This window comes from Semicossyphus pulcher, unplaced genomic scaffold (assembly GCF_022749685.1).
Source record: "Semicossyphus pulcher isolate SPU_LCO1_2020_fin unplaced genomic scaffold, fSemPul1.0.p SCAF_11, whole genome shotgun sequence".
Lineage (NCBI taxonomy): Eukaryota > Metazoa > Chordata > Actinopteri > Labriformes > Labridae > Semicossyphus > Semicossyphus pulcher.
In genome coordinates this window covers 24,755,173-24,774,505 of record NW_027211615.1, presented here as the reverse complement: position 1 = coordinate 24,774,505, position 19,333 = coordinate 24,755,173, and the positions used below count along the sequence as shown (strand labels likewise).

Here is a 19,333-nt window from a genome sequence, read left to right as displayed (position 1 = left end):
AAAGCTGCCTGTGGTAATGCGGTATAAAAGCGATGGATCTAGGGCAGGCAGTAAAGTTTGGGCACAACTATAAAAAGAACGACTCGGTTCTCGTCGTTCGCACAAAAGAGCCGTTCAAAAGATTCGGATCATTCCAGAACGTCACACCATTAACTAACAAGTTGCGCACTCCGCTTAGCGGCCACCGTCTATGTTACTGCGGCAAATCTGATTATCCACTTAGTGCGAAATGTGGCTTATTTCCTGTGCAATTAACCTGGGCTGATGCCTATACTTAAAAAAAAACATTATTTAGTAAAATGACACGGCTCTGTGTGATGGAATCTGCCAGAAAGGCCGCCCTGCTGCAGTGAAATCATCTTGGATGCCTGGTGACGTATCCGCCGCTCCGCCGTCTGCTTTGGAGGTTGTCAGCTTCCTCGGCAAAACCGTTGGCGCAGGCGCGGCACTGACAGCTGCTGTCTACTTACTCCGCAAAGTCTGCTTAATAATGGCCTGGAAATCTGGAGGAGCAAGCCACGCAGAGCTTGTCAACAATCTCCGCAGTAAGTCTGAGTGTTTTGTCCGGTGGCAGCACCGACGCCTTCATAGACAGGTCACCCGATAGAGATGTAGTTCGGACGGGAGACTGGGGTTAACACAGGAGCGGTTGCTAGCTAGCTGGTTGCTAAGCTATGTGGTATGTTGTTGTTGACCTAGCGTTACCTCTCTCCACCCCTTTCCCAAAGCACGTTTACGCCGTGGAACAAATGCATGCTTCATTCGTTGCGAAAAATATACTATCATTAACGAGACAAATTACCTTTTCTTGTGTATTATATGTGCTGCTTCAGTTTTGTGTTACGTTTACTTAGCCTGCTAGCTCTATGTGCGTCATTTGGGACGTTGAAGCTAGCATTAGCACCGCAGCTAAGAGCCCTGCCCACATTCATTGATGGCTATCTCTATACCATTCACTTTACTTTTACGTGAAAGACAGTGACAGCTGGACATGTGAGGGTAGTTTCTACAGTTTCTTTGTTAGTGATTGAAAATGACAGCATGCTGTGACACAGCGGCTGTTAGTTGTTCGTCTAATGATAGTGTCTGCTTTAAAAAAAAAAGAGCAATGACTCAGTGAACCACCCTGCTAGACGGCTGTTATCTGGTTCTAAGTCCACAATGATCGCACCCATCAATGCCACATGGTTTATTCTGCAGGCGGATAGTTTTGCATTTGAGGTTAAATGAGGAACTCGGTGTTATAATTCCAAAGAAGCTCTGATCTGACATGTATGGAAGCACATTTCCACCACTTGAAATAAAAAAAGGCATTATATTGAGATACTTTCTCAATATTTCGACTTGGTATCTCAAAATAATGACTCATCTAAAAATTAATGAGTTATTATCTCAGTATTTCGACTTAGTATCTCAATATAATGACTCATCATCTCAATAGACTTATTATTTCGAGATACTAAGTCAAATATTGAAATACTAAGTCGAAATACTGAGAAAGTATCTCAATATAATTACTTACGGGACCTTTCTTTTTCATCTAAGTGGCAGTGACAGGCCTCCATAGACATGTAATGTGTCTTACTTGCTTGATATTCTATGTGATGATATCTTCTAAGGCTATTTATATTCTGTGCAGACCAATATAACATTGCAAACCGATAGATGAGCAGCGAGCTTTTGACCAAAGCTGTTTGGTTTGGGGACAGGTGCAAGTCATGCTCCACTTGTTTTTAAACTGAATCAAAAATGTGCAAATTATTCTGCTTTCCTGGCAGAAGATATGATTCTTTAGCTGTGTTTGTTGTTGAATCTTTGTTGCAATCATGCACGGTGAAAGTTAAGTTTCATACACAGAGTTTATAACGTACTTATTTGTATGCAAAGCTCTGAAATGCAGCATTATATAAATTCTGGAAATGTACCAGAACAAGTAAATACGGCTGTTTATTTAAATTCAGGGGCATCCTTTTTCTATTTCCGACAATTGCAAATTAAATTTTTTCTAGCACTATTTAAAGAACAAATTCGGCCACTTAAAAGCTGTTCAGTCTATTTTTATGCCATTTTTCTTTGAAGTGGTAATTTATTGAATTTTCTGCTTCTCCAAAAATGTACCACCTTATTGGACACTGACCCATTTAGACACACGAATGGCTTAAATTTAACCTTCAGTTTGCATAAGCTGGATTTAAGCAGGTCACACTCAGGATGCATGCTAATTCATGGCTTTTTTGTATTATTTGTGTCCTCTGGCCAGTGCTCGGGACTGGTCTGAAGGCAGGCAGTAAGAGCTCACCGAGTTGCATCTTTATTTATTTGTGTGTTTTCAACCCTTACAGCCTCATGAATTCTTAATGTGCGGCGATCAGTTATGTGTTGGAGGAAAATTAAATGCGCCTCAAATGTAACTAAGCAAAGTTATATCCTAGAAACAGGATTAAGTTGGTTTGCTTATCCTCAGGGTTGCAAAGCCAGTTTTTTATTCAAAGAATAATTATGAATAGGAAGAAAACAGTCAGTATTTCGATTTCAGAAATCACGAGTAGGTTTCCATCTGGCAGCTTGTGTGGTTTATTTGTAATGTATCCTAAAGCAGCACATAGCTCTGAGGGTGAGCGGAGTCGGTAACGAGAGCAGCGCCGGCTGTCGTTGGCTTTTCCTGCCTTTGGCACCAGCTGCTACAGGAACCTGTTATGAGGGATTATTCTGCGGACACTAACACTTCTTTGGGGAGCTTCTTCCACCACATGTCTATAAACACTGTCACTCTGACCTCCCATAATTCATTTCATGTAATTAACACATGTGTTGCACTTCATGTGTGAGTGCTGCTCACTTCATTTGTGCTGCACTTTCTCCGATATTCTCAGTTATTCGCACTGGGTATATGGAGATTTGCAACTTCCATCCTGCATATATTTTCATATTTTCAGTCTTCTTTGTTGCAGTATTTTCCACATTTTTCCCTGCATAACCAATATCATTATTATTATATTCATACAGGTAATTTTTCTATAATAAATACATACCTGGACGACATATCTCGGGAGTAAATAGTCTAGAAATCAACTAAAACATGCCTGTCATGCACCACAAATTAAAGAAACAAAAAACAGAAATATAACAAACATTCTACATAACATGGGGGGAAAAAATCATATTAAATGTTAAATTTTGCATAGAGGACATATTGCTCATTGATTTGGAAAAATTGCCCACAATGGTATAATGCATTCAGATTTCAAAGGGATAGACAGCAGCTCTGTATATGTCATCATTTTATGCACCTTAACGTTTAATGTCACATTTCCGTGAATTTACTTTGCCACCGGGTGTGTGTTTAGGCTAGTTCTCCTTCTTTCATGTTTTTCTCTGTGCATCTGCTGCACCGTTATGTAACATATTCCTGCTCTGTGTTTGTACTCGTTCGTGTTTCCCCTAATACGCAGTGACACAAACTCTTTTCCGTCCCCAGAAAATGGCATTATTAAGTCTGACAAGGTCTACGAAGTCATGCTGGCCACAGACCGAGCTCATTTCTCTAGGTGTAATCCCTACATGGACTCTCCACAGTCAATAGGTAACGTCTGCTCCTGTTATTACTCATGCATCGCTGCACAGTCTGAAACGTTATCAGCGGGATGGACTAACCAAAATATGTGCTTCTCTTTTTAAAGGCTATCAAGCTACCATCAGCGCCCCACATATGGTATGATGTTAGAGACTGTCACACATTTCTGTGTCCTCTGAATCACAACTGTGAACATTGTTCTGCTTCCATTCAGCACATAACTAAGAGAAACAGAAATTATATTTACCCTTTTTCCAATCAAACCCCATCAAATATGTTAGTAAAATACAATGTCAGTTACCAAATCTATGCATTTGTATTTGTTAATTATATATGTCGTTAGATTTGTCAGATCAGCTGTCGAAAGTGTGTTTCTGTTGTTTACAGAAAGAGACATCAAGTTGGTTTGTTGGCTAGCTGGTAGGGGTGTAACGATCCATCGATATAGCATTGTTGCATCATATTTAAGATGTTTTTTGTGAGTTAATAAGTGTCAACAAGAATCAAATCAAAATCTTATCATGGCAGACTTTTTTTAATTCGCAAAAATCGCATCTTTTTCCAAAGAACTGATATAATATCTAAGGATGCACGCCATTGGTATCTGCCGATTATAGCTTGAAAATGACACTTAGACTTAGACTTAGACTCAACTTTATTGATCCCTTTGGGATGACTCCCTCTGGGAAATTCAGTCTCCAGCAGCTTATACAGTACAATACAATAGGAAAGAATCAGCACACAGAGGGTAAAAAATAAAGATCAAAATATATATATCTATCGATATATATATATATATATATATAAAAAAGTACAAAATTAGATAACAAAATATATAAAATATACACTCTTAGAAATTGGCATCGGCATATTTTCCTCATATATAACAACGCTTTAATTATGCCTAAATGCTCGATGATTCCCTAAAAAAGTTTGACATATATTACACTTTTATTTGAAAGAAAATGCTATATGGTATATGGTATGGTAAGTTTAAGTAGTTTTCTTATCTTGCCCAGTGAATGTGTACATTTCAAAAAGCACTGTATTATGTTATTTCTGCATCTGCCAGTGGGCCACCACAATAAGAGTACGCATGACATCAATTCCACTACAGGGGAGACTTGATGTTCTCTGCAAAAAAAACATGTCTCTAATATATCGGTATCGAAATCTACTAAAGGGTTGGAAAATATCGGCATATCGGATATCGGCAAAAAATCCAGTATTGTGCATCCCTATATCCTTTACAAAACCACGACTGATGCGATTCACCTGGTCAGTGCAAGTTCTATCATAAATGCTAAAAGATGAGTAATGCAATTTCCCTGTCGACGTCCCCTCCTCGCAGCACGCCTACGCCCTGGAGCTTCTACACGACCAGCTGTACGAGGGAGCCAAAGCTCTGGACGTCGGCTCCGGCAGTGGAATCCTGTCTGTTTGCTTTGCACGAATGGTGAGCCACTCATGACGGGTAAACACATACAATTACTCTCTGGCGGCTTTCTCTTTGATTAGACTGATCTGATTTAGTAGCTCGTAAAAAAACAGTCAAATGACATGAGAAAAAAACATGGGAAATGTTGTGATGCTCTGGGATGAATTGAACCTCCTCTTCCTCCTCCTCCTCCTCCTCCCTCTGTGCATTACAGGTAGGTCCTAAAGGGAAAGTTATAGGCATTGATCACATCAAAGAGCTAGTAGACGATTCTGTAACCAATGTGAAGAAAGACGACCCCAGTTTGATCACATCGGGCCGAGTCAAGCTAATAGGTAAGATTCAATTTCTTCTATAATGAAACACTTTTTGGAAACTATTTGATTAGCAGAAATTCTTCGCTCATAGTGTTAAGCTCAATCAAAAGTCCCTGCAGCTTTATTTCCAGCAGGGAACTAAACATACAGTATCTCGGTTGACTGGGTAGTGCAGCGCTAAATAATTGAGCAGTGAGTTCCCACTTTCGCCTTCTGCAGTAGGGGGATAGTTTGATGCAATATGGTGATTAATAAAAGTAGGCAGTCAACAGACAGTCTGTCTTTGTTTCGTTTGGTTTAATAAGATATAATTACATCTATGCTGGTTTGACAGGTTGTTAGTGTGGGAGGGAAAACAAAGCTGTTGGCTTTAGGTCCAGTATTTCTCTCTTGTGATGTCTCTTTTCAGCCAACAGAAAAAAACAACCATCAGTCATTAATTGTGTGAAACTGCTAAAGCATTTGCTGGACACCGCTTAGCAGACTGTATTTAATTAGACAAATACCTTATATTGGTTATTGTGGAGTGAAAAGGTGCAGCTTATTGCCACTCTTTTCACAAAACACAACTTCATGTCAAAAAGTAACACCTTCTCCACCTGTAGATTTAGAAATGTCCAGTGTTTCCGTGCTTTGTGACAGAAGCTAAGAGCCATCGTCCATCCCAGAGTATTGGGATCAGAGCTACTGATACTGTACTGTTGGATGTAATGTCTTTGTCACCATCGCAGCACTTTATATCTTTAGGCTTTTGTTAGAATAGTAAACAAGCTATCTAAAAAACGTGATCATTAGATACAGCCTTAAAGAGCAGCTCCAGTCATGTTTTAAAACGTATAAAATGCTCTGCTTGAAATGATAAATTGTGTCTGATATGTTTATTTACTTTGTAAAAAAGTCTCCCAAGACATCTCCTCCTTTTTTGTGACGTCACAAACCTGCCAATCTGAAAACGTGTTGTTCAGCCTGTCCTTGGTACGCTGCAGTTTAAAAGCAGACAGGCCCAGCCATGGAGATGGCTGCTGATGTTGTCCCTTATATGTCTTGTAGCACATGAGAAACACCACATGGAGATGTTTACAAGGTTAAACACTTGATTTTCACTGGAGGGGGGGCTTTAAACATGCTAAATGAGTAACTGACAGTTTGGTTAGGATCCCTTATTCAGGATGGACAGACATGATGACGTAATCTCTTTTTTATGCACTTGGAACTGTCACATCACAAAAAGCAGAAACGGCAAATTTCAATAAGACTTCCTGACTGTGTTTGTGCGCGTGTTTCAGTGGGAGACGGGCGAATGGGCATTCCTGAGGAAGCACCATATGATGCCATCCATGTTGGCGCAGCAGCTCCTACTGTCCCGCAGGCTGTGAGTCTCTCTAAGCACTTTCAGAGCTGATGATTAATGTCACATTATCCCAATTCACTTTAAAAGAAGGAGTGAATACCGACGCTTAAAAAATAAACTATTTAATGCAATTTTCTGTTGACTGCATTGTGTACCCTGTTCCTTCTCCAGCTGCTGGACCAGTTGAAGCCCGGCGGCCGGCTCATTCTGCCCGTCGGCCCGGCGGGGGGAAACCAGATGCTGGAGCAGTACGATAAGATGGAGGACGGCAGCACCAAAATGAAGCCCTTGATGGGGGTGATTTATGTGCCTTTAACAGACAGAGACAAGCAGTGGTCCAGGTGGAAGTGACTTCCTTCTCCCCCCTCCTCCCCCTCTCTCCTTCTCACAGTGGCAAAGGTGAAATGGTTTGGCTTGGAGCAGGCAATGGATCACAAGGGGCTGCATTCAGCTGCTTGTTGACATTTGTTGCTTGTTCCATACCATACCAAAAAAGCTGCACGTTTCCTTCATTTTTTTAACTCCATAGTTCCAATTTGGTTCAACACAACCTGCCTGACTAATGAAATTTGTAGTTTTTTAACCTAAAAACAGACGAAACTGAAATAGCAGCTGTTTTTTTTTTTTTTTTGAGAGAGCATGACTACTTTGTCAGTTTGGATTCTCATAATACATTTAAACCTTACAGTAGCTGTTAGAGGCAAGTGAGAAAAAAAACATCTTTTGATCCCTTTTTTTAACATCTGATAATAAATGTTTTCAGTCCTGTGGTTATGGCTTAAAGTTGTAATCTCAAAGCACCTATGGCGATAAACGGTAAATGCGGGAGCACACTTCCCAGATATCCAGACAGTGCTGCATGTGTGACGTCCACGGTTGGCTCCGGTTGTAACTCTTGATTTTCCTGGCTGACGGTCGCTTTCCTTTTCAGACTGTTTGCTTCATCTGAGCGTCGAGTTTGTTTCTTTTTCTTTGGATTTTCACTTATTGTTGAAGTTGTATCTGTAGTCATCCATCTTTTCTTTGTTTGTTCAGCCATAGTAGATTACTGTTTACTCGCAACACTTGCAGAGAGCGGAAAAGCAGCCGCTTAGCTCCGCCTACCCTCTCTGGCAGACCAACCACTGCTGGCTGATGGAAAACACGTCACTAACTGGGCGCCGCTTGTGATTTTTTCTGCGCCACAGACACCCAGTCTGTAATACTGCAAATGCAAAGGCTTTCATCAGTGGGCCATCGGCTCAATCACCTCACCTCACCTGTTACCTCATTCGGCTCTAGATAGGGACTTAACAGACATTTACTTAAATGAAAACCTTCGAGATTATCACTTTAAATTCAGTTTAAAATATACAGCTTTTTGCAAGCATAATCTTTGAAGTTCCTTTTTACAAATGTAAAAAGGGTGGGGTTGAAATTTTTACTTTTCTGGATAATTTCTGAAACTTTCTTACTTTCATCGGCTGGAGGATTTTTCTAAACTACTTCTAAACAGGGAAAATATTAGTTTTGGATGAGGAAATAAAGAGTTAAAGACATGCCAAACCTTTTCCCACCTGCAACATTTTTGCAACATGTAATTAGAAAAAATCCTGGTGAAGTTTTTTATTCAGGTGTTTCTGTACAAAAAACATTTTAAAAAGATCCTGTTGAATGTTTCTTTTTTTATTGACAAAACAACAACAACGAAAGACACCTGAATAACTGATCCTGGGGAACTTTTTTTTGGTCAACTTTTCCCTCTTTTTTTCATAGACAAAGAAAAAGGAGAAAATGCTCCTGGTGAAACATCGAGGAATTTAGAAAGACTGTTCTGGCAAAACTTTTACTCACCAGTTCTCACGTCATACACACAGGAGGAAACATTGCAGATCAGACTTTATAAAATTGATGACCAGAATTTTTTTCCCCATTTGCCTCTTAGGTCTTCTGTAAAACCTCCACTTTTCTGTTTGATCTTCTACTCTGTGAGATGTAGACAAAAAACTGTTTGTATAACTGTGAGAATGCACCTGTTTGTTTGTGTACATTTTGCATGTCGTTCTCTAACTCTTTACTTTGTATTTGCATGACTGGAGGATGAATGCGTTCTTGTTTTCCTGCCTCTCCTGACATTTACCTTCTGTTTCCTCACAGGGATGAACTCTGAAGAGGAAGACAGTCCATAATCCACCTTTAAGTTTGAACCTGGAGAAAACTCGGATGGGGTCGGACCGCCCATGGCATTTTCAAAGCATAACAAAACATGCTTTTTTTTTTTTGTTTTAAGTCTAATGATGGACTAGAGTATCACATTGATGCGGCCCAGAGGGGCTAGGGAGAAAGACTGCTTGAAGCTCAGCACAGAAATACTTTTGTTTTTCTTTCCAGGCCTGCATCCTTTTGGTTGTGTTTCATTTTTCAACTGCTGGATTTTAATTATTTTTTTTGTGTGGTTTCATCATTTGAATTGCAATCAGCCATTTTTACAGTATTACATTTCAGCAGCATCAAAGCTGAATGTGTGAGGACCGCCGGACAACGACGAGGAAAGCCTGAACCTTTTAAGATAACTCACCTAGCTACAGCGCGTGTGTGAGTGTGTGTGTGTGGAACATCTAACTGTAGACTAACATATGAGCTTTTCCCCGGCCAGCAGTATTAGGAACACACACACGTACGGCAACACTCTGGCTGATGTAACCCACACATCCTGTTTGATGTGCAGCACTCACATCATTCTACACTTAGAGTAAGCAGTGGATCATACTGAACATACTCCAAAGAGAGCACCGACACATATGCACATATACAGGGGCTGTGCTTTTCACCTGGTGACGTGTCGCTTTCTGCAGCTGATTGGTTTTACATTAACAATTCTGCGCAGGCTCTTCTGGTGGCTGATGCTTGATGGGATCGTCACTGCTTTGCCAAAATAAACTCCAACAGTACAAAGCAAAATGAATGTCTGTTTTCTTGCAGTAACTAAAAGCACATTTAATTTTGGGTGATGGATGATATTTGGCTTTCACGGTCTCTGGAACTCATGAAAATAAAGAGATGCTTATGTTTTTGTCTGTTTTTTGTGATTGAATGTAGTTTTTTTTGTATAATTATGAGTTTGAAGTCTTGCAGACAGGGCTGTGACAAGTACGGCACAAATACTGATGACTGGGGTCCAGATTCTTAAAGCACAACCACAACACGGTAAAGAATTTGTCAGAAGACACAAAAGAAGATTTTTTACATGATTTTAAATCATTTTTGTATTAACTTTTGTAAAAAAGAAGATCAATATGTAATGGTTAAATACACATTTCCAGACTACAAGAATTGTATTTGTTGGAGGAATACAAAACTTTATGTAAACTACAGAGGTGCATTGCATTCACAAAAATCTGTTGTTCTGAATTACAGATACTCGTGTCTTTAAAGCTCCTGTGAGGAACTTTTAGTTCATGTTGATTTTGGCGCCCCCTGTGGACAAAGCTGTACCTCTTATCGCTGCTGATTTTGTCCTGTACATGCTTAAGTGGTGGTTTTTAACAAAGAATCTTCTCCTGTTTTCTTCAACAGTCATATGTATAATTTTTGCCCTGGAAAATGTCAACAAAGGCAGCGTGCAGTTAATTGCTTCGTCTGACACCTACCCCCCCGCCAGCGGTTTCAGGCATTACAAATAACTATATAGAAATAATCAATCTGTCGATGATTGTCTAGTTTGCTTTTGTAGGCCATACAGGGTACTCAATTTCAGTCTGTTTCATAACGAGCAAAAAACTCCTCTCTGGAGCTTTAAGTAATACAGATGGTTTGTTGTTAGTTTGTCGACTCTATGCATGTGCACGTGAGAGCCACTCGCAGAGTTTTGAAGTATCTTTAAGTTATTTGTTTTTTTTCATCTTTTCTCGTAATTTTGAGGAAATTGTCTTAAATTTGGAAAAACAGCCCACTTTTATTTCTAAGTAAAATTGTTTCTTGTAATTCTGAGAGAATTATCTATAAGTCTTTAATTTGGAAAAACGTGTTTTTCACTAAAAATATGCCTTCAGTGAAAGCACCAAAAAACGGTAAAAGTTTTCCCCCAGATTCCTAAAGTCCTAAAAGGTAATTTAAAAATGTATTTACAGACCACACCAGCATTAACTGATATATAATAAACTTTAATATCTCTCATTAAAGACAGCACTTTGAGGGAATACATCTGCACAAATACAATACATAATTCACATAGTTTGCATTTTAAAGAAGGATATGTAGCGTGAATAGAATTTGTTATGGCTTTATAGGAGAAATTTGAAGTGACTTTTGTTGGTGATATATACTTAAGTCAAAAACGTGCACTCTCACTGGCACTCAAGAGTGTGATATAATAGATTTAACTTAGGTTAAATGTACAGCAAAAATATGGCACATCAGTGTCACCTGGTGGCAAAAATATGGCATATTTTTGTGCAGCACTAGTCACGATAATACATCACAAATGAGAAAAATGTCTGATATTCAAAGTAACCAGTGTTTAATACAGGGGACAACAGTCTGTATGTATCCCAGAAGTCATTGGGAGGAATATAGACAGAGTCTTTCATCATAGACGTACAATCAGATTTTCTGAAGACAACATAAATATGAATCCATATGCATCTGAATATGTGTCATTGGCTTTGAAGGCAGCATCTATCAGCAGCAGATTCAGCAGTAAAAAGGGGTTCAGTGTGAGGATGCTCAGAAATGTTCATGACAGCAGAGAGTCGGGATGCTTCAAACCTGAAGTGACGACGAATTAGAGAAACGGGGCGGCAAGAAATACAGAGAGCAAATTCAAGTCCTTGCTCATGTTTCTCTTGTATTCTCCGCACGCCCCCCCGCTGATTGGCTACAGGTACATGCCGTTGATGAGGTAATCTGACTCCTCTGTGGTGAGGGGTCGGGCTTTCTTCAGCTTGTGACGAACCAGTCTGAGACGACAGCCGATCATGAGCAGCAGCAGGGCGGTGATGATTATACCGAGAGCCAGAGGAAGGATCGCACCTATGGGAGGAACATGAAAGAAAATTACAGCAGAACGTAAAGAAAAAAGAACAGGAAGTAAACACACAAGAGCCAATATACACGCAGTTTCATGTTGGCGCTAACCTGACTCTGGTCCTGGATGCCCTCCCATTACTGGGAATGGTTTGGAGATGGGGACGTCACTCTCTGGTTGCTTCTGCGAGACTTTAGGGGCAGCTTAAAAAAAAAGGACAGACAAAATTAATATCTGATACTTATAACAGTTATAACCAAGTTGCTAGTATGTAAATAAAGTTTGAACTGCACTCTGGCTTTACCTATCTCCGTCTGTTTGGTGATTGGAGGAGCCACAGTTGCCGGTTTGAAAGCTGGACCTGAAAAATATTTTCATATTTAATAAAGTGTTGTTGTTTCAAATACAAAATAGGGTTAAAGAAGAGTACTTACTTTTTTGTATACATTCACTGACACAGTCAGATTCCTGGAGGAAGTTGTTATGGTTGCCCTGACAGCCGCCATACAGGAAGTGTTTGCATGCTCCTGCAGTTTGGTCGTAGTACCAGCGGGGGAAGTTTCCTTTACAGGGTCCGACGACCGGAGCTGCAGCACATGGATCTACAGGGAAACAGACACAGTCACATCATTTAGGGCTCTAGGAAAAGGTGACGGTATTCTTCAATTTGGGGATTTTTTAAAATGGACTTGACAATCCAGACTTATTAAAAAAAACATTTATTCATCCTGTAAAAAAATATGAGTTAAAGCTGCACCAAATTACTGTATATTGATACATTAGCAGTGAAGAAATGTCTACTGGTAACATGCGAGCATTTGCTTTCAGCTCCATATTTTGGATTTGCAGCCAACAACTTTTGGCTCACTCTTGCTGCTCACTTTGCTTCCAGTTGAGGCAGGCTGAAAAGCTCTGTACCACATGGCAGACAAACAATGACACTTAGGGCCGCAGCTACAAAATATTTTCATCATCAATTTATTGCGGTGTATTTTTTGATTAACTGATTAATTGTTGAACTATAAAACTATTTTTTAATTTTTTTAATTTTGAAAGTTTATTTTGAACAAAAAAAAAGAAAAGAAAACAACAACACAGACAATGAAAAGTTTGTTCAAAAAGGAGTGGGAAGAAGTCGAAACTTATCTAATCCCACCCCTTCTCCCTGCACGATGATCTATAAATCTATAAATCTATCCTTCCTTAGAAATACTACTATTAATAACAATCATAATAATAATGAACATGATTTATACTAAATATACACCAATATATCCATCTACATTTACAGAAAAAAAGACTAAGACAAAAGGACCTAACAATAACAAAACACAACATAAAAGAAAAGAACGAACTAATAATGACATAAAGTATAAAAAACAATAATTAAAGAAATAATAATCAATAACAGTATCCTGTGCACACCTAGTGACTGTCACACCCCCACTTCATCTCTGTATCCCGTGAAAACATTTTCTCTATATTTTGTTTTAAACTGTTGCATGTTTGGACATTGCTCGATCTCCTCACCTGTACTGTTCCACAGTCTCACCCCACAGAATGAAATGCTAAATCTTTTTCTATTTGTATTATAGATAGACCAATATGGTTTTTTCAGGGCCGATACCGATTATTAGTCGTCAGGGAGGCCGATAACCGATTTTTGAAGCTGATATTCATTTGCAGTAAAAGTGAAAATATTGGCGTCAAAATTTTGAATAATACAAACTCCAACACTTAACTTTGTTTAAATGCCTTTAAGCATATGCATCAGAGCCAAAATAACCCAGTTTTAAATTGATCTCTTATCGGCCGTCGGATAAAAAAATAAAAAAATAAAAAAGGCTGAGGCTGATGGATTTTGTTAATTTGAAGTTGTATTTTCCTCTTTATTGATATCCCCCTTCTCGATTCTTAAACAGTTTTTGTACATTTTGTGGCAGAAAGTTATTATTAGCTTTGTACATGATTTGTGCTGTTTGGAATTTCACTATGTCTGTAAATCCAAATATTGCGAAAAAAAATAATTCCCCAGTGCCGAAGGTGACTTCTCTAAACAGTTAATTTAGCTGAAAATCGTCCAAAACATAAAGATATTCAGATTACCACATTGTGAGACCTGAAAAAGTGGGTTATCTTCACACTGTAGAAGCTGGAAGCATCAAATGTTTGGCATTTTCCTTACAAATTGACGTTTTAATTTTGTATTCTATGTATTGATTTTTATATTTTTATTCTTAGCGCCTATTTCTTTTTATCTTGTTCTATTTAAGTCTTTAACTTATGTCATCCCTAATTGGCAAAAACCCCAGATTCTGATTCTTATTTAGCTGGTAAGAAAGCTGAACAGAAATGTTTTCCTCACAGGTTGGGGGAGTTTGAAACGGAACTAAAAGAGAGAAAATAAAGGACTTACATTTGACAGGAATATTATTAAAACATAATGCTGCTTATGCATGTTGCCTCATGTCTGCTGGATGTATAAATTGGCAACCAGCACATCCACAATATGAACTTTTTGCGCTGATAGCATGTTAACTTTATTGATCCCACAGCGTCTCGGTGAAGTGGCAGCTGTAGGAGAGTCAGTGCATTCCCAGCAGCAACAATACTCACGATCAATAGAGAGCAAAGGTCGAAGTATATTTGATGCCATACCACTTGACTGCCTTTCTCCCTCTCTCCTAAAAGTGAGGGTTTTCCAGGCGTTTAGACATGGGAGTGAACATTCGCAACATGAAAAAAAGACTCCTGAGAATGCCCCTCACCCGTGTAATACCTGTGCTAAATCACTGATGGGGGAAGAAGCCCTTTTGGTCGCTCTCAGCCTGATTCAGGGATCAGATGGCGGAGGGGACAGAGGCGCTTTGTTCCAGCAGGCACAGAGCTGCGTTCCCAGGGTCTGCAGAGTGGCCCTGTGGCTCTGGCAGCATTTTCAGCTCAGTACGCTGTGACTCAATGGCTGCCTACAGGGGCTCCATCTGCTTCTATGTGCAGATAGACACTTAAAACCCTCTCTGCCTCTTTACAAAGAGATACTGCGCTAATCACACGGTGATGGAGGATCGTAATGTCAAGCAAATATTTAAACAGCTGCAGATTCCCATCAAACTGTGTATTTTGAAATATCTTGATCTATTTTGCAGCTATTAGAGGCCCTTTAAGTTCGTTTTATTATATTTTTAGTCTGGCCAAACAGATGACATAACAGAGTGTGTAAATAGGCCACGTTTCAAACATTAACAAAACCTTACCTTGACTGTCTGGAGCATCCTGAAGACTCGGGCTTTGCTGAGGAGCGGCCTTGCTCCTGTCCTGAGGCGGTACGATGCTCTCTATGGTCTTTCTGGATGCAGTCTGGAGCATGGAGACGTCCTCAGACTCTTCTGTTTGAGCTACCGGCTGATGAGGGCTTGACGGATCGGCAGGGTGGGTCACTGACTTCCTGCTGCTGTCAACTAAAGAAATCACAGAAACACACATGAACGATGGGGATGTTTTCATGTTTGTTTCCTTCATTCTTGAATTCTTTTAAAGGACAAATTCCCCCCTGGAAAAACCAACTGTCAGTCAAAGCTGGTGTTCTCTGTAATCGATAGAAGCAATAATATTTGAAATTGGCGCCATAGCTGTGGAGAAAGTTGTACAAACAGCTCGTGGTTTCGCCCATTTTTCATTCCTACAACAACCAGCGTGCATTGCGCCCCTCACTCTCGAAGGAACGGCCCAGCGAGAGACGCTGGAGTGAAATGCCACTGGCCCTTTAACTGATAATAGAAGAGATTTATCTTGAGTGTTTCTTACAGTTTGGGCAGAAGTCTTCATCAGAGCGGTCTGGACAGTGTTGCTTCCCATCACAGGCGAAGGTGATGTCAATACAGCAGCCGTCATCACACTTGAACTGGTAGTTTGAGCAGTGACCCGTACACACTGTGGACACACAAATGTAAAACTACACATCATGAAACTGTAAGCACTAAAACCGAGTTCATCATTAAAAATAGCAACCTTGGAGTTTTATGGGGAAACCATTACATTATAAATAAGCTAACAACATAAACAGAAGTATGGTGTCAGTATTTTGTGACCTCATCACCTTCTGCTTGGTGTTTTGGAGCCAGCACAGTGACGGAGACGTTGTCGGAGCTCTTCTGGCCGGCTGCGTCAGTGACAGTCATCTGGAAGGTGTAGACGCCCTCCTGCAGGTCAGTGACCTTCAGCAGCCCGGGATGCGTCGCCTTCAATACAGAGGAACAAAAAATAAGTCTAGGAAGGGCAGCAATTAATCAAATGTGCAAAGAATGAGTCATCGGTATAAGAATTAATTAACCCTCTGCTTGTATGCATATCCTCTGCCAAGACGAAGGTGTACACATTCTTCTTAGGCTTGGGAGCTGTGTTGCATTACCCACATCTCTCTATCTCTCCCCTCATTTCCTGTTACCTTTACTCTATTCACTCCTGTCCAATAAATAGCTGTTTAAATTTGAATATCAAAACAGAGAGGGACAGAGAAGGCTCCAGTATTGCTGCTTTGCTATTGCCAGGTTTGGACATAATGACCTCTTATCTCTGTTGGTTCAGCAAGGTATCATGGAGCTCTGGCCACAAGCCTCCATGTTTACATAACTAGTACTAACAAGTAATTTGACACGGGTGTCTGTGAGGGCGATTAGTGACTATTCATACTGCAAACACAAATGTTAGCATCGTCTAATCCCTGAAAGGAGAGAACAAAGGAGCAAGTCCTGTCTGTTCTCTTTATTCACTCTTCCTCTTTGTTTGTTTTCAGGCCAGCAGTCCCACATGGAGCACAGACATTTTACCGCAACATGTCCTAGCTATTAGCCAAAGTTACCTTCATATCGATTGCTGTGTCCCCCCTGACGAGGGTCCACTCGTAGTGGCTGATCTCGTGGTCGTCCACGCTGTCCCGTCCATCCAGCACGGCCCAGTCTGTGGGCAGCTGGATCACCACATCCTGTCCAGCGTCACTGCGGGGAGGCTCATCCACCTCTGCAGAACAAGGCAGGGACACAATGTTAATATAAAGGATGTGTAATACATGCCGAATTTTTCAGTCATTTTGCACATTCAATCTTGTTTTATTCCATTACAGGCTAAGGAGTAACGTATGTTCTCCGTCTGAGGTGCAGTAACTTTTTTAAGGGGCGCATTTGATTGTAAGATTGTACTTTTAAAAATGTTTCTTTTATAATCAATGAATCTAAATATTTTCAGTTATTACAACAGTTGAAGGTTCATTCTTCTGCTGATTGCAATTATTTTTCTACTTTTCCTGCTTTGATGGAAATGTAGTGGTACCAGCCAGACACTAGTAAATAAATACAGAAGTATTACACAACAACACCTGCTGCTGGTCTCAGTGTCTCGTGGCAAATCATTTACCTGCTCTGCCTGCATTATCACCATAAGTCGCAATTACTACTGGCTAACCCTAGTGTACTGAGTTATACTAGAAAACACATTAGACTTAAAGATGTGTATACTATATATTACATTTGATTGTGTTTTTACTATATTTTGCTGGAGAGATTAAGAGACTAAAGACAGGGGGCTAAACATTTCTTCCTTGGGACTATTGGAGAATCATAATTACATTTTCTTTAGCCTTATAACGTTTTCTGTATCAAACTTTGCCCAAACCTTAAACAAAAGAAAGCAGAGTATAATTCAAGGACCCTAGATTATACCTCAGGCTCCTTGTTTAGATTTTTTGTACATACATAGGAGTAAAATTCATAAGCCAATCTATTGTGGCCAAACACAGCAAGTAAAGGAATATTAATTACGTGAAAGAAAACAAAGAACCATAATACAGTGCATAAAAATGTGTTTTGTTTACTGCATTAGAAAGAGAACTTTTAATTAATTAACTTTTCAGTTAACAACATGACTTACTTCATATATTATCTTCACATCATCCTTCTGTGTGCTTGTTGCCTATTAATTAATTTCCCCTCAGAAATAAAATACGTCTTTCTTAATGTTAATCTCATTAAAACTAATTTAATGTTAAATTCTTAATTGAATTTTAATTAATTTAAATTCACGAAACTGTCAATATTTAAGCTTTTCTCAGTGAACCACTGGGAAAAGGGTAACTATAATCACACCAAAACTAACCTGCTTCGTTATGTAGCCTAATAGTGAAACACTCGTTCATTCAATTTTAGTACCACTCAAATAACCAAAGACCCTTCATGTGTTTCACATTGTCAACAATAGATGAACAAGCTATTAATGCATGCCCAATCATTTTCAATTATACAGTTTAATACTCGATATAATCAGGCTGCTGTGTGGTTTGAGCCCCACCTTGTGTATCATCCTCACCAGGGTGTCCCTCTCCGGGCCTCATGGATGAGCCGCTGGAGGAAACAGGGAGTAGCCCCAGCGTGGCGTTGGCAGTCCGGCTGTACGTGCTGAAGCCCTGCTGCGGAGCGAAGGAGCAGACATTTTTATTCCTGTAGGTGCAATTGAACAGGTAGCAGCTGAGACTATCCCCGGGCTGCCTCGGGTCCTCCTGGACCACGGCCACGGTGCAGTGCGGCTGGGAGCAGCAGGCGTGCAGGCAGTCCTTCCAGGTGTACACTCTGTCCGGGGCCAGCAGGAACACGGCCCCCTGCTCGATGGAGGCCCTGGTCTTGATGATGCGCTCCCCTTCGGCGTTGAAGTCGCCCACACAGGTGTCACTCACCTCGCCTGCCCTGTACGCCTGATCCTGCTGGAGCTGCTTGCGGAATTCCTCCAACAGCTCCTCCACTCCTGATATTTTGGATTTTAGGTCCGATATCGGCAAAGAGCGAGTGTGGATTCGCTGCACTGCACCCAACAGCACAACACCAGCGAGCAGCAGCAGCCGCGGATGCTGAGGAAGAGCCATGTTGTTCACGCAGTTAAACGGCCTCTCCCTCTGCCTCCAGCTGGTCTCCGACGCATGAGGGTCCTCAAAGAAAAGATAGCCCTCCTACATGAAATATATCTCCGCGATACTAATGTTAAACACGATATGTTACATAATATTCGCCTCTAAATCACAAGCGAAGGGGCTAACGATCTGTCCTCTGACGATGCTAGAAATCTGTCGTTGTCATGGTGAGGGGGAGGCGGCCGCGAGACCAGAACGTTGGCTGCTCAGCAGAAACCCCTGACGTCACAGCGATGAATAAATATGGCGAGCGGAAAGCTAACGCACCTGTAGCTCTGTTTTATCGCCCTCTTATCTGTTGTATACTAGTGTTTACTTCTTGTCTTGTACTTACCATGAGTGAGTCCATTTATGTTACATTCAGACGGACATATTGTACTTTTTTTCATTCGTTATGTAACCAGATGCAGATTATTATTAAAAAACGTTACCTACAAGTAAAATAGTACAGATTAAGCTAGTCAGCAGTATGTAAAGAAAATGAGATGCACTTTCATTAACTGTGGGTCATTTTCCTCTTTACAAGGCACTTTTCTTACTTTGTAAAGCACACTGAAATGCCTGTCTATGATCTAATCTGCTGCACAAGTTAATACCCGCGAAAAAAAGAAGCATAGCATTGCTGATGTAAAAACTACAATATTTATAGTGGAAATGTCACATTAATGTAAGCGCCAAAGTTCTGAAATGATTTAC

The 19,333-nt window shown here is 40.3% G+C and overlaps 2 protein-coding genes across 4 annotated transcripts; one reads left to right on the top strand and one right to left on the bottom strand.

The window, feature by feature from the left end:
- The first annotated feature begins 333 nt into the window (after positions 1–333).
- On the top strand, positions 334–9,740 carry pcmt (protein-L-isoaspartate (D-aspartate) O-methyltransferase). 2 transcript variants are annotated; one of them, XM_069657308.1, is made up of 8 exons: positions 334–545; positions 3,479–3,583; positions 3,681–3,712; positions 4,926–5,030; positions 5,227–5,347; positions 6,616–6,701; positions 6,852–7,079; positions 8,817–9,740. In XM_069657308.1, exons 1-7 carry the CDS (start codon positions 365–367, stop codon positions 7,029–7,031), a joined length of 810 nt encoding a protein of 269 aa, XP_069513409.1. In that variant the 5' UTR covers positions 334–364; the 3' UTR covers positions 7,032–7,079; positions 8,817–9,740. The 2 variants fall into 2 exon arrangements, with proteins under 2 accessions (XP_069513409.1, XP_069513408.1); XM_069657307.1 differs by having other exon boundaries at positions 342–545; positions 6,852–7,021.
- Positions 9,741–10,801: 1,061 nt separating this feature from the next.
- Positions 10,802–18,768, bottom strand: lrp11 (low density lipoprotein receptor-related protein 11). Of its 2 annotated transcripts, none has more exons than XM_069657169.1 (9): positions 18,025–18,768; positions 16,544–16,701; positions 15,782–15,923; positions 15,490–15,615; positions 14,940–15,143; positions 12,120–12,287; positions 11,990–12,046; positions 11,796–11,888; positions 10,802–11,690 (listed from the first exon to the last, which is right to left on the bottom strand). In XM_069657169.1, the coding sequence occupies exons 1-9, from the start codon at positions 18,590–18,592 to the stop codon at positions 11,536–11,538; spliced, it is 1,671 nt and encodes a 556-aa protein (XP_069513270.1). In that variant the 5' UTR covers positions 18,593–18,768; the 3' UTR covers positions 10,802–11,535. The 2 variants fall into 2 exon arrangements, with proteins under 2 accessions (XP_069513270.1, XP_069513271.1); XM_069657170.1 differs by having other exon boundaries at positions 18,043–18,768.
- Between the last annotated feature and the right edge of the window lie 565 nt (positions 18,769–19,333).